The following is a 15,605-nucleotide window of genomic DNA, read 5'->3' as shown; positions in this document are numbered from 1 at the left end:
GGGTGTTCAAAAGGGATGCAATTATACCCAGTGTCTTCTCAGAGATAAATGCCCTGAATGCAAACACTTCACAAAAAAATAAATGGACCTCAGATTTGAATGGCAGCCATTTCAAGTTTCCTGTTGATCCCCTAGGGTTTCAGTGTCTTTGCCATATCTGTAACATCTTATGTAAAGTATCAGACATAAAAGAGGCATGGGTGAAAAGAATTCCTTTTAATTTATACCCTTTTCCTCATTACAGACTTTGTCTCTTCTTTGGAAAGTACTTAAAGAGCAGAATGATACACTTGGCACATCACTGGATTACTTACAAGGTAGCCTTTCGTGGTTGTGTGTCTTTACTTCCACTGCTCTTTGGATCAACTGAGTTACCTGTCCCCCGGGAGGTGCTCGGTAGGGAAGGATTGGAGGGAAAGGAAGTCGGAGTGCTACTGGCATTGCGAGTGCGGAATGAATCATCTGAAAGGAATTCAAGTACAGTCAGACATGCTGAATGCGCTAAGAAATGTTAACCTAAGAGAAGTAAAGTTAATGATAGCTGACTTTTCTTAAGATAGATTGTATTAAGGTGCAGCCTAGGTACAAGAAATTGCACAAATTTAAGGTCTGACAGATGCATAACATGCCTATGAAGCCATCACCACCATCAAGAGTAAAAATGCACCCACCCCTGTACCTCCTGCACCCTGGCAATCCCTCCCCTACACTCCAGGCAATCTGTCTCATTCACTAAAAATTAGTTTGCATTTTCTAGAGTTTTATGTAAACGGAATCACACAGTGTGTCTGTCTTCTTTCACTTGGCAAAATCAGTTTGAGGTTCATTCTCGTTATTGTTTGTGTATATCAATACTTCATTCCCTTTTATTGCTGACTGATATGCATTGTACGGATATGCCAAAACTCATTTATACATGGCTCCGGTCAACAGACATATGGATTTTTTCCAGTTTTTAACTTTCACAAAGAAAGCTGCTATGAACGATTGTGTACAAGTCTGTGTATAGATACATGTTTTAATTTCTTGTAAATAAAAGCCAAGGAGTGGAATTGCTGATCACATAATAAGTGTACATTCAACTCCATAAGAAACTGCCAAGTGGCGCCTGAGTGGCTCAATTGTTAAGAGTCTGCCTTCCACTCAGGTCATGATCCTGAGCTTCTGGGATCAAGACCCCGTGTCAGGCTCCCTGCTCAGCGGAGAGTCTGCTTCTCCCTCTCACGCTGACTTTCCCCACTGCTCATGCTCTCACTCACATGCTCACATTCTCTCAAATGAATAAATTAAAAAATCTTTAAAAAATATGAAACACATTTAAAAAGAAAAGAAAAAAAGAAACAGTTGAATTGTTGTCCAAAGCAGTTGTACCATTTTACATGCCCACTAGCAACAAATAAGCATTCTGGAGAGTTGCTCTCTATATCCTTACAGACATTTAATACTATGTCTTTAATTTTAGGCATTCTAGTGGCCGTAAAGTGTTATCTCCTCGTGTTTTTTCCCGTTGCTTTTTTTAATTTGGAACTTTAAAAAATTTTTAAATTAGCATTTTCTTGATTTAATATATTTGTCTGGATCTTCTGTCTACCAAATCTTCCAAAAGATGGACATATAGTAACATATCTGTCTGACATCATGAAACGAATTACAGCATTAAGCAATCACATATTTTTTCATTACAAGAATAACCTATAATTTTTAAAAATGGAACACAAAAACAGTATAAAAATTAAAATCCTCTATAATACCATAATTCTAGCAACTAAAGCCACAGTCTTTAATCATTCTAATATAAATTGTTTCAATCTCTCTTCCTAAGCGGGCTATGTATATGCACACCTATGCATCTAAATTATAAAGACCTACTGTGCATTCTATTTTATAACATACTTTGTGATTTAGCCATTCATGACTACTTTTCTATGTAGTCAACACTTTTTTTCCTCTTAAACATTTTAAGGAATGCATAGAATTCCATCTTTAAAACTAATTTTTTTTTAAAGCATAGTTGACATGCAACAGCACACTAGTTTCAAGTACACAACGGTGATTTCACTATAGGTTATGCTGTGCTTACCATGAGGGTAGCCACCATCTGTCATCAGGGAAAGCTACTACAATATCATTGACTGTGCTCCCTACGCTGTGACTTTCTTCCCTGTGACTTACTCATTCCCTAACTGAAAGCCTGCATCTCCTACCCACCTTCACACATCTTGTCCATTCTCCACCCCTGGCAACCCTCAGTTCTATTTATGCCTCTCTTGTTCCTTTTAAGTTGCATTTCTCTAAAGATTGCTGATGTCAAGCATTTTTCATGTACTTATTTGTGTATCTTCTTCTTCTTCTGTGAAGATGATGATACACGATTTTTCCTCCATTTTAGAATTAGTTGACTAATTAGTTCTAAAGATTTGTTTTGTATATCCTGACTGTAAGTCCTTTGGTCAGGTATATGTAATATGATTATTTTCTTCTCATCTGTGTCCTGCCTTTTATTTTTGTATGCTTTATTTCAAAGAGCAGAGTTTTAAATTTTCACTAAGTCCAATATGTTAACTTTTTCTTTCATGGTCTGGAGAAATCTATTCCAAAACCACAAAGACTTCCTTCTGTAACATTTTCTTCAGAAATGTCATAGTTTTAGCTTTTATGCTTAAGTTTATTATGCATTTTAAGAGAATTTTATGTGTAGTGTGAGATAAGGATTGAGGTTCATTTTGTTTTTTTTTTTTTATTATAGATATAAAAAGATACAAACAGTAATTTGAGGGGCACCTGCATCCCAGTGTTCATAGCAGCAATGTCCACAATAGCCAAACCATGAAAAGAGCCCAGATGTCCATCGACAGATGAATGAAGATGTGGTGTATAAACTATATAATGGATTATTATTCCATTGGATGGAATATTATATGGAATATATTGGAATGGAATATTGGAATGGATGGAATATACTTGGATGGAATATTATTCCATCCAAAAAGAATGAAATCTTGCCATTTGTAACAATGTGGATGGAACTAGAGAGTATGATGCTAAGCAAAATGTTGGTCAGAGAAAGACAAATATCATATGATTTCACTCATGTGGAATTTAAATACAAAACAGATGACCATAGGGAAGGGAAAGAAAAATAAAATAAAATGAAAATTGAGAGGGACAAACCCTAAGAGATGCTGAACCTAGGAAACATACTGAGGGGCACTGGAGGAAAGGGGGATGGGGGGATGGGGTAACTGGGTGATGGGCATTAAGGAGGTCACCTGATGCAATGAGCACTGGGTGTTACATGCAATTGATGAATCATTAAATTCTACCTCTGAAACTAATAAGAAGATATAGGTATCCAATTGTTCCAGCTTCATTTTTTGAAAATACTATCCCATTACTGCTGATTTATCCTGGAGCCTTTATGGAAACTCAGCTGCACATGTATGTCAGTGTAGGCACATAGTCTTGACTACTGGAGCTTTCTAGTAAGTGCTGCAATGAGGCAGTTTAAGCTCTCTCAATTTGGTTTGCTTTTTCAAAATGGTTTTAGCTATCCACAGTTCTGTGCATTTCAATTGAGAGTTTAGAATCAGCTTATGCATTTCTACAAAAAGACTACTAGAATTCTGATCAGGATTGCATTAAATCTCTGGATCAATTTAAAAGGAATTGACATCCTAACAATATTAAGCTTTCCCATTCACAAACACAGTATATGTCTCCATTTGTTTAGGTCTTCTTTAATTTTATCCAGCAATGTTTTGAATTTTTTAGTGTATACAGAATATACATTTTGTTAAATTTATTCCTGAAGACTTAATGTTTTTGGAGTTACTATAAAAGTGATTTTTTTAAATAGGCTTTATTATGTAAATGTTTAGATTTACAGAAAAATTGAGAAGATAACGCTGAGAATTTTCATCCACCCCCTCACTCAGTTTCCTCTACTAACACTTCACTCTAGTATGCTGCACTTGTTACAGTGAATGAGCCAGTAATGAGACATTATTACTAATTAAAATCCACAGTGCGTCCAGATTGCCTTAGTTTTTGCCTAATGTCTGCTTCTGTCTCAGGGTCCCATCCAGTACACGACATTACCTTTACTTGTTGGCCCTCCTGAGCTTTTCCTTGTTTTTGGTGACCTTACCAGCTTTGAGAGGTACTGGCCAAACGTTTTGCAGGATGCCCCTCTATTAGAATTTATCAGATGCTCTTCTTAGAATTAGACTAAGGTTATAGGTTTAAGGAAGGGTGACAGAGGTAAAGTGTCATTTTCATCACATCATACCATATGCTATGATATTTTTTATCACATTTTATGTATTTTATCCCACTGTTTCATGATGGGTCACTAGAAATGGGATTGCGTGCATCAAAGACTAGTTTTTAAAACTAGGATTCTTGATGAACTTCACCAAACTGTTTTCCAAAAGGGCTCCACAGATTTTCATACCCACTAATAATGGATACATTACAGTTGGTTTCCCTGACTCCTTACTGGCATTCTCCATGTATTTCTCCCAGTCTGTTGTGCTCACATAGCCTTAGATAAATGTTGGAATTGACAACAGGCAAAAGTCACCAAAATATTAACGATGGGCTCGTGGTAAGTAAAAAGTCCTCAATTTGGCCTTCCAAGCAGTAACTGACCTTTCATTTCAGCTCTATTTATCCCACTCTCTCACACTCAACTCTGTGCTCCAGTCAGACTGGCCTACTGCTGCTTCCTCAAGACATTGACATGTCTTCTTTATTACAGGCACTCTGAGTAGGATGTTACTCCAGACCCATCTCTGCCTATCAGAAATCCTAGCATGCCTCAGGCTTCATCCCAAATGATATAAGTATCTTAAAACCTGCCTTAAGTCCCAAAGTCTGTAAAATCTCTTCTCTTGTGAACACCTAATGCATTTGTTAAGACATTTTGCTCCCTTTTTCTCTTTGTAGATCAGGTATATAATTTTTCCTCAGTCTGTACTTCATAAAGCAATATATAATATATATATTAAGTAATACATAATAACCTGGAAGAGATTTCATTCATTCAGCCAATATTCCCTCTCCCCAAAATAACATTGAACCCTTAAGACAGAATATTTTTCTAATATTTTAATAAAAGATTTACCCTTATAAAATTATTTTACTTAAGATTCTGGATAAGTTTTAGGATCAGTTGATCACTCTTGATTCTCAAAGTGACTTAAGAACAAGCAAAGTCAAAACTGAAGAAATTAGTGCACATAATTAAAACTTGAAAAAAAAAACCTATTCCAAATCAATATTCTTAATGACTTAAGCAAAGAAATTTCTTGGCAAGACTTGTTACAAGTTCATGAATAAATATGCTCATATGAAGTCATCTCCAAGAGGCCAGATTGGATCCATGCAAGTCTGAAGAACTACTTAAGGCTATCAAGAATCATCTGCACCATTTAGCTCCAATCTGAGCTAATTCAAACTGACTCATATATATGAAATTCTTAGACACTGTATTATAAACTTCACAAATCCCGAATGTTCTCTTAGTATTTCCTAAAGAATTCACTAATTTGCTATGATAAAAGTAATCAATAATTTTATTATTTATAACCCCCACTTCAAGAAATGTTGATAACTTTTAGCTCAAAAACTTCCCATTATCAAATTCTTCCAGGTTTTTTAAGCTACTCCTAGTCTACCTTGTAAAACCACTCTATATACGGCATATGAATGTCAATGCTTTATTAGAAAGATTTTTCTGATCTGACAAATGAAAATATACTGTTTATAGAACAGCCAGTGAGTGTATATCTATTCTTACACAGATAGTGTATATCTATTATATATTCTTATAATATAAGAATATAATAAGAGGTAAGAGGAAGACAAAATACTCAAAACATAACCTGGGAAGGAAATGTGACCAAACTTTAAAAAGTTTCTGACCTTTGAGTAGATTTGCTATTCTTTACACTAAAAACTTACCAAAGATCAGTACTATAATTTTCAGCCAATATGCTAAGGCAAAAACTTAAAAATATACTTAGGAGCCACTAGTAATTTTTAGCAATATATTTCCCCTTATTCATAGTATAATTCTGGGTTCTATTATATAAGCCAGAGGTCAGCAAACTATAAGTCCGTGAGCCAACTCTTGCTTGCTGCTGGTTTTGTAAATAAAATCTTATTGGAATGCAACCATACCTATTCATTATGTACAGTTTATGGCAGCTTTTTGCTCAACAGCAGAGTTGAATAATTGTGACAGAAACCAATTTGGCCAACAAGGCCTAAAATATTTACTTATCTTGCCCTTTACAGGAGGCTTGCTGATCCCTGGTATAAACTTTCAAATATATAATATTGTAAATGTTCGGCTGCATGTGATCTACCATGAAGCCCTAGTATTCTTAACTTCCCTAAAAATTACTACAAAAACTTTTAATCTGTGCCCCAAGAGGCCCTCAGACTATGGAACAACCTACCCTATTACTGTCCTTTCTCTCTTTCAAAAGTATTAAATACGGAGTCTTCACAATAAAAACAAAATGGCACAGTCAAGTATTTTCGCAGTTGCTAGGGAAAAGTTCAATTATTTGGGCATTTGATAAAGATGTAAGTTTCAGGAAAACACTATATCTAGAAATAAAGAAATTGGTCCTTAAAAAAATAATATTTCATTACATTTAGCATTTTTTTTTGAAGAACTCAGATTTCTACTTACCAGGTAGTGAAATCACAGAAGTCTTTCCTAACCCTGAGACAGAAGATGTATATCCTGCTGTAGAACTTTTACTAGAAAAGAACATGATTTAGTTTAAAATACAAGAACATTCTTCTTTCACTTCAGTCATCAGGCGCTTGGTCTTTTCTAATCTTTTTTAAATGCTCTCTTCTACTTATGATGAAGCACACATGCTACTTTCACTTCTCATTTATTGTTTACATGCCATGCCTCCTGACAATTCCTTTGTCTTTAATTTAAAAGACAAAGTTTAAAAGACAAATTTAATTTCCTTAAACTTGCTACATCAGAATCAAAGTTTTTCTCTTGGTGCTCAGTCAGCTAAGACAGATGATATGGATAAAATTTTCCTAGAAATAACTTATCTTCAGTTCTCATCTCTTTTGTCCATTGCAAGATCACCCTATTGACTAGAACTCCAGATAGATATATTGAGAATGTCCCAAAATACAGCTAACAATCTAGAGCCAGCTATCTTTAACAAAAGAAAAACCTATTTTTCCCACATCATTTTTTTTCTCAATAAATACTTTCAAGGACAATTATGTTTACTTAATATTACCTTTGTTGATTGATATACACCTGTTATATATTTACAACATTTATAAAAAGTTGTCATTGAATTTATGCTAATTCTCTCCTAATCTTAGCTGTTTATAATTCAGTCTGTGGGGCCAAAGGAGAAACCAGACATTCAACTATTTTAAGAATTGTTGTGATCACTTTACTACAGAAACATACCTGTGGCTTCTCTATATAGAAACAATATCAACAGTATGTGGATATTCACATCCACTTAGCAAATGGGGCATGTCCATATACACTTAGAGGTTGAGTGACCTGTGTGATAGAGCACCACCTCCCCCATAAAACAATATATGGATCCCATGACATTATTATATAGCATCATGGCAATAGTCTTCCTAGAATGCCATAAAACCTGTTCTTATACAAATTGGTAGAGTCCAATTTTTTTCATAGAGAATCTTTATGGAAAAAAATTTACAATTTATTGACATAAACAAAACCCCAAATTAATCCTGATTTTACATAATGTAAATATTTCACATAATAAAGATGTGCAACTACAAAATAAAAATTGGGTTAAAACGTGAATAGCTGACAGACCATACCTAGCACACTTGTCTAAGTTGCCATATTTTGCATGGAAGGCTTGATTATTAAAAGACTGGCTTCGAATCAGTTTGGATTTCTTGATTTCTTTGCCTAGAGCAATAAGCAGAAGGAAAATGCAGCTGTTCATTTCATCCTTAGCTGCCCCAACCCCTCACCAACTCCCCGCCTCTTTCATTAGATACAGGTGGCCCAGCTTCCTTTCTTTAGGGAGCTAACTGGAGTATCTCTTACCCCTACTGCCTGTCAAGAACTCCCAAAACAATGAATGATACAGGTAAAAGGCATTTGAGAATCTCATCTAGTGGAGTGATTTTCCCTGTAATTAATTTTTACAAAAAGGGAAAAAGGAGACATAAAAAGAAGTTGTTTCTTACTTGTCGATGGGGTGCTTGTTCCAGAGGGTCCAGGAACAGCAATAGGGATGCTCTTGGGCAGAGTTGTTGGTGTCTTAGTGTCTCTACCTAAAACAAACTCTATTTTAAATGCTGTAATTTCCTCTGAGCTCCTAATCTCCATAAACCAAGAAAACACAGAGAACATGAGTCACTGTCCCTAGTTAGGCAGCATGCTCTTTCCCGAATATTCTTACTTTATATATTTACATATTTCAATCTTAGCCATTCAGTGACCAATTTCACAGACTCATAAAGTCTGTTATCAGACTTTAAGTTTTCCTCTGAAGGATCTCAATCTCCACACTGACTCCCACTATTTATTCATGTATTCTTCAATCAGTACCATATGAAGTAGCCAATTTTTTAAAACAACTTTTTAGAAAATGAAAGAAAATGAAGCAATCTTCCACATCAAATCTGAAAATCAGCACAGACTTTCCAAATGCCAGGATGCAACATTAATTGTACGATTTAGTGGTGAAGACACAAGAAAACTACTTACGTTTCTTTTCAAAGGTCTTATCACTCACGGGCCTCCCATCATTCTGTTGCTTCTCTTTCTCTAATTGTTCCTATTATTAAAACAGTATGCTAGCATTAAAAGTAAGCATAGATTTAGAAAACTCTTCTAATGAGAAAGTACTCTAAGCTTTACAAATACAGTTTACAAAAATGCCTTAGAAAAGAATTTTTTAATATAAATTACTGTCAAAAGAAGTCAAGGTTCTTTTGGATTTGTGTGCTTTCAACATCCACTGAATTGTACCCTGGGGGTTTTGTCAAGTTAAAACAATGAGTTTAGTATCATTGTTGTAATTCGCCTTTATATTCTAGAAGACATTTGCCAATTCTCATCATCAAACTATTTACTAGGAGTCTTTTTCACTTCTGATTGGTAAGTGGCAATTACCAATTGTCCTTCTCTAAAAGGACAGAGGAAAAAAGAAATGGTCTTTTCGGTATTTTTTAAACATTTTACTGAAGTATAACACACTCAAGTGTACAAATTATAAGTGCACACAGCTCAATGAATTTTCCCAAAATGAACATACCTACATAACCAGCTTCCAGATCCAGAAACAAAATGTTACCAAAACTCAGAGAAGTCCTTTATCCCAAAAAACAGAACAAGTAGGCAAGAACATCAATAAACATACCAAGTTCTGAGCAAATGTAGCATAACTGACACATATAAAACACTACATTCAGAGCACCTGGCTGGCTCAGTTGGTGGAGCATGCAACTCTTGATCTCAGGGTCATGAGTTCAAGCCCTATATTGGCCATGGAGCCTACTTAAAATTTAAGAACAAACAAACAAACAAAAACTCCACTATACTCAACAACTTGGAGAACATGCATGCGTTTTGATTCCACATGTAAAGAAAAACAGGAAGAAAATAGACGATAGATTAAAAAGTCTTCCACACAGAACTGGTCTGCATAAAAAAGAATCAAATGGAATCTCTAACACTGAAAACATGTAAAATTGAAAAATAAAATGTCATTAAGTGAGCTCACAAGTAGTGTTATCTATTTTGTCCACCTTTTCCTCTATTTTGATCATATTAATCAGAGTTGTCTTAAAGTCCTTATCTGCTAACTCCAAAACCAGGATCATCTGTAGGTCTTTTTCTATTACCTGATTTTTGTCTTGGGTTTAGGTCATTTGAGTCCTAAAAATTTGTAGAGCCTGCTTATGTTCTACAACCTCTATCACTAGGAATCCTGAACTTCGATCTTTGTCTCAGAAGGCTGCTAAAGCAATGTGATCGTTTTCAGAAGATTTCCACATAAGTGTTTAATCTTACCATACAATTCTCCATGAAGAGATAGAACATATAAAGAAGAAATAAATGGGAATTTGAGAACTGAAAAATACAGCACTGGGAATAAAAACACTGAATAAGCCTGGCAGCTGAAATGGAGAGGACAGGAAAGAGTGACACTGAAGACAGATCAACAGATTATTCACTCTGAGTAACAAAGTTTAAGGAAAAAAAAGAAAAGAACAAAATCTCATGGACCTGTGGGGCAATATCAAAAGATCTAACATCAAAGACCCAGAAGTAGGAGTGAATACATATTTACTTATTTTTTTAAAGATTTATTTATTTATTTATTTGAGAGACAGAGGGAGAGAGAGCTCATGTGCAGGTTGGGGGAGAAGCAGAGCGACAGAATCTTCAAGTAGACTTGTTGCTGCATGAGGAGTCCAACACAGAGCTCAATTTTACAACCCTGAGATCATGACCTGAGCTGAAATCAAGAGTTGGATGCTCAACCAACTGAGCCACCTAAGCACCCTGAAGAGTAAACATAAGTTTAAATAAATAATGGCTCAAACCTTTCCAAATTTGGGAAATAATACACATTTATAGATTGAGGAAGCTACACAAATCCCAAAACAGATAAATTTGAACTCAATTATGCCTAAACACATCAAAAGCAAACTGCTAAAAACAAAGGATAAAAAGAAAAAATCTTTAAAGTAGCCAGAGAAAAGCCACAATACACGCAACAATAATCTGAATTAGAGCTAATATTTTATCAGATGCTCTGGAGACAAGAACACATATATAAAGTACAGAAAGAAAAAGGCTATCAACCCTGAATTCCATATCTAGTGAAAATATCCTTCAGGGACAAAGGGAGATAACAAAATATTTCAGATTAGGGAAAACTAAGGAAATATGTCACAAAATACCTACACCCCAAGAACAACTAAAGATAGTTCTTCAGGCTGAAGGAAAAAAAATAACAGAGGGACTTTTGGATCCTCAGTAATGAATGAGAGTACTAGAAATGGTAAAAATAAGAAAGTAAACACAGAAGTTCACTCTCTTAAATGCTTCAAAGATATATATTACAACTTAGAGCAAAGTTTAGATCCAGTGGTCATGAGATAACTGACTCGTGGGGTTTTCAACACAAATATAATTCACATAAAAATTTTAACATAAAGAAAGGGTAGAGATCTGCATCATTATTAAACGAAGTGGTATAACATTAATAATAAGTTGACTTTGAAAAGTTAAGTATATTGTAAACTCTAGAGAAACCACCAAAAAATAACTCCAAGAGAGAAAGAGAAAAAGAGAAAGAAGGGGAAAGAGAGATAGAACCACTAAGGGAAGAATCAAACAAGGGTTATCACCATGGGTCTGTTATACATTAGAAGAAGACTATAAGAATAAACAACTTTAGACAACAAATTTGACAGCTTAAATGATATAGAGAATTTTGGGTGTGGGAAGCAACATCATCAAATTTAAAAAAGAAGAAATAGAAAGTCTGAAGAGTTTTATATCTATTAAAGTAGTTGAATCAATTATCAAAATCCTTTCCAATCCTTGATTGTTTCACCAGTGAATTCTATCAAACACTCAAGGAAAAAAATAAGACCAATTTTATACAAATTCCATCAGAAAACAGAGGAAGTGGTTAAATACTACACATTTCATTTTATAAGGCCAGAATAATTCTACTATCAAATTTAAAAGACCCCAAAATGACAAAAAAAGGAAATTATAGACCAATTTCACTATGAATATAGATGAATATTAAAAATTAGCCAAGAATCCAACAAAATAGGAAAGAACACCATATCACTAGGTGGAGTTCATCCCTAAAATATATGATTGATTTAGCACCGAAAAAATCAATGTAATTCAATGTTTTAACAGGATGAAGTAGAAAAAACAAGTATCATTTCTAAATATGCAGAAAGAGCATTTGACAAAAACCAATAAACATTCATAAAAACTCTTAGTAGACTAGGAATATGAGGGAACTTCCACAATTTGATAAAGGACATCCACATAAAACCTCTTGGTAACATCATACTTAATGGTGAAAAATTAGATATTTCTCCCTAAAATCAGTAAAATGACAAGGATGACTGCTTCCATTACTTTTATTCAACTGGAAGTGGTTTATTTTATGAGATGTCCTAGACCCTGCAACTAGACATAAGAAATAAAAGGCATAAACACTTGAATTAGAGAGAAGGAATCTTGCTACACTTGAAGAAGTTGTAATGGCTCATGTATAAAATCCTATTAAATCAAAAAAAACTCTAGAACAAATATAAGACTAATTTACAAAAATCAACAGTAATTGACAGCAACAAAATTCTAGAAAGTGAAATTAAAAATTATAATTCCATTTATAATGCCAAAGAAGATAATATACTTAGAAATAAATCTAACAAAAGACTTCCTTAAACTCACACTTAACAATTACCAAAATTACATAGAAAAAAAGTAAAGATTAAATGAATGGAATGGGTAGACAATGTTCATGGACTAGAAAATTCATTGTTAAGATGGCAATTATTCGAAATGATCTATAGATCAATCCTAATTAATTAACACAACCCTAACAAAAATTCTAGCAGGCTTTCTATGTAAATGGACAACTGATTCTAAACTTTCTATCAAAATGCACTCAGCATAATACCCTCCAGTTGTTCTCATTCATTTGGGGAATATAAATAATAGTGAAAGGGAAAATAAGGGAAGGGAGAAGAAATGTGTGGGAAATATCAGAAAGGGAGACAGAACATAAAGACTGCTAACTCTGGGAAACGAACTAGGGGTGGTAGAAGGGGAGGAGGGCGGGGGGTGGGAGTGAATGGGTGACGGGCACTGGGTGTTATTCTGTATGATAGTAAATTGAACACCAATAAAAAAATAAATTAAAAAAAAAAAAAAAAAAAATGCAAAGAGCCTAGATTGGCCAAAGCAATTAAAAAGAACTAAGTTGAAAAACTTAACTTACCTGATTTCAAGAATTACTATAATGTTATGGCTATACAGTTTACAATTACCAAAAGTATAAATATATAAATCAGTGGAACAGAATAGGGAGTCAAGAAATAAACACATACATATATGGACAATCGGTTTTTTTTTTTTTTTAAAGGTGCTAAGGCAATTCAATAAGGGAAATTTTTAACAAATGATGCTAGAGTAACTGAATATTTAGATGGGAAAAATATATAAAACTGAACAGAATTATATATATAATTCATACATAACACGTAAAACCTAAAACTAAAATTTCTACAAGAAAACATTGGAAAAATTCTTGGTAGCTTTGGGATAGACAAAGGATTCTTGTAACAAACAAGCATAAACAATAAGAGAAAATACTGATAAGTTGACCTCATCAAAATTAAAAACTACTCTTCAAAAAACAGCATTAAGTAAATGAAAGATAAACCATAGACTCCAAGAAAACACTCATAAAATGTATATCTGACAAATAGTATTGAGAGTGTATAAAGAACTCTTACATCTCAAGAATTGAAGATAACCCATTAAAAATCTGAAAACAGACTTTATCAAATAAGAGATAAGGATGGCCAATAAACAAACAAAAAGACATCCGATCTCATTAGGCGTCAGAGATACACAATTTGAAAGTACAATGAGACACGATTACATAATCACCCTATCGAGCTGAGGGGATATGGGGTAACTGAAGCCATCCACCAAGTGGACGGATATGTAAAATGGCAGTTTTTGTTTGTTTTTAAGTCAAACGTGTCCTACCATATGATCTAGCCATTCCATTCTTAAGTATTTCCCCAAAAGAAACAAAAACATATGTCCATCCAAAGACTTCTTCATAAATGGTCATAGCAGCTTTATTTCTAACATCTCCAAACTAAATGTAACCCAAGTGCTCATTAAGGGGTGGGTAAATACTGTGGTATGTCTATAATATGGAATACTACTCAGAAATAAAAAGGAATGACCTATCAATACATACAACAGCATGGATGAATGTCAAAACAATTATTGTGGTGAGAAGAAGCATGAACAGAAAATGTTACATATGAATAAATTTATATAAATTCTAGTTGCAAGCTAATTTAGTGACAGAAACTAGATTAGCGGTCCTTAGGGACCAGAGTAGAAGATATGGATTATAAAGGGGCTCAAAGGAACTTCTGAAGGAATGAAAATGTTTGGCATTTTAATTGTGGCAATGGTTTCATGGATTACCTATATGTCAATATTCATCAAATTGTACACTTTAAATATATGCAGTTTTTTTAAAAGCTTTTATTTATTTATTCATGATAGACACAGAGAGAGAGAGAGAGAGAGGCAGAGACACAGGCAGAGGGAGAAGAAGGCTCCACGCAGGGAGACCGACGCGGGACCCGATCCTGGGACTCCAGCATCACACCCTGGGCTGAAGGCAGGTGCTAAACTGCTGAGCCACCCAGGGATCCCCAATATATGCAGTTTAATTGTATGCCAATTATATGCTTCAGTAAAGTAGTTGTTTTTTTAAAAACTCTCAAGTGTAGTTTTCCTACATTTGTTTATGTAGTTCATAAAAGAGATTTCAAAAGATCAGGACTCGTCTTTAGTCATTTAGAAAGAAAAACTGCAGTGTGAAATTGCAGGAAATTACTTATTAGGTTCCATAACAAAGCACAGCTCATAGTGGTCAGAAATAAGTATGTGTGTGTGCGCATGTGAAAACAACATACCATTTCCATAAGAAGTAGTTCTTCTCTTTCTTTCTCTTGATCCAACAAATCTTTTTCATAAAACTTTTTCTGAAACTAAGTTTAAAGTTTAAAATGAAATTATGAAACATTATGATGAGTTTCTGCCAATTTTAAGATATTCTTTCAGGCTAAGGTAAAGTGTATACTTACCGCATCCATTGACATTTCCATTCTGTCCAGCTCTAACACAGTCTGCAAGCAAAGTTGTGAAAATTATTCAGCAGTAATTAAATTAAACCAACCAATCATTTCTCGGAAAGATTCCTCTCCAAGAGGGAGGTACAAAGAGAAGACTTCTCTACTCTGTGGAAGACTAAATTAGAAAATCTCTGAGGTTCTTTCCAATTTTGCACTGTATTTTTAATTAGTCTCCTAATGCCAGGATCCATTTACACTCGTAAAAGACTTTGACCTTAAGATGAGCAAGTCTCAAGGGACACTGAACACACAAAACACGTGTAAATTAACAAACTTCTAATAACTCCCAGGGCCACTCTTCTCTGAATTTTAGAATACAAGATAATTTTTGAATTTTTGAAAATTTTAGCTAACTATATAATAAAGCAAACTCTCATTTGGCTGAAAATCCTTAGTTCCTTTCTACAGAAACTTTTGACCATTATGACATTCTAACCATAAAGAAAGACTTTGCCCTAAAAGTATTTCTCAACTTACTATTTCTCTTTCAGAACACGTTAGTCTAAAACAAACTGTTCAACCAAACAATGGTCCATCTAACCCAAGATTCTGACTGTGACAGAGGACAATACTTCTCTCCAGGAGTAACTCTCATGGCCTAAATAAAGTACATTCGTATA

General features: G+C 34.3%; 1 protein-coding gene across 9 annotated transcripts in view; it reads right to left on the bottom strand.

Annotated features, from left to right (window-relative positions):
* PPP4R4 (protein phosphatase 4 regulatory subunit 4) overlaps positions 1-15,605 on the bottom strand; it is a 98,997-nt gene that overhangs the window by 3,199 nt on the left and 80,193 nt on the right. For 8 of the 9 annotated variants that reach the window (XM_077910439.1, XM_077910441.1, XM_077910438.1 and 5 more), the window contains 7 exons: positions 14,938-14,979; positions 14,767-14,841; positions 8,759-8,828; positions 8,236-8,322; positions 7,858-7,951; positions 6,704-6,774; positions 315-462 (listed from right to left, as the gene is read on the bottom strand). In XM_077910439.1, the coding sequence (XP_077766565.1) occupies positions 315-462; positions 6,704-6,774; positions 7,858-7,951; positions 8,236-8,322; positions 8,759-8,828; positions 14,767-14,841; positions 14,938-14,979 (587 nt within the window). The remainder of the gene's footprint in view (positions 1-314; positions 463-6,703; positions 6,775-7,857; positions 7,952-8,235; positions 8,323-8,758; positions 8,829-14,766; positions 14,842-14,937; positions 14,980-15,605) is intronic. The other variant, XM_077910440.1, reaches the window with a different exon arrangement.

Source organism: Canis aureus, chromosome 9, assembly GCF_053574225.1.
Source record: "Canis aureus isolate CA01 chromosome 9, VMU_Caureus_v.1.0, whole genome shotgun sequence".
Lineage (NCBI taxonomy): Eukaryota > Metazoa > Chordata > Mammalia > Carnivora > Canidae > Canis > Canis aureus.
Note: the sequence above shows the minus strand (reverse complement) of the source record. Positions and strands in the feature narration are given on the sequence as shown.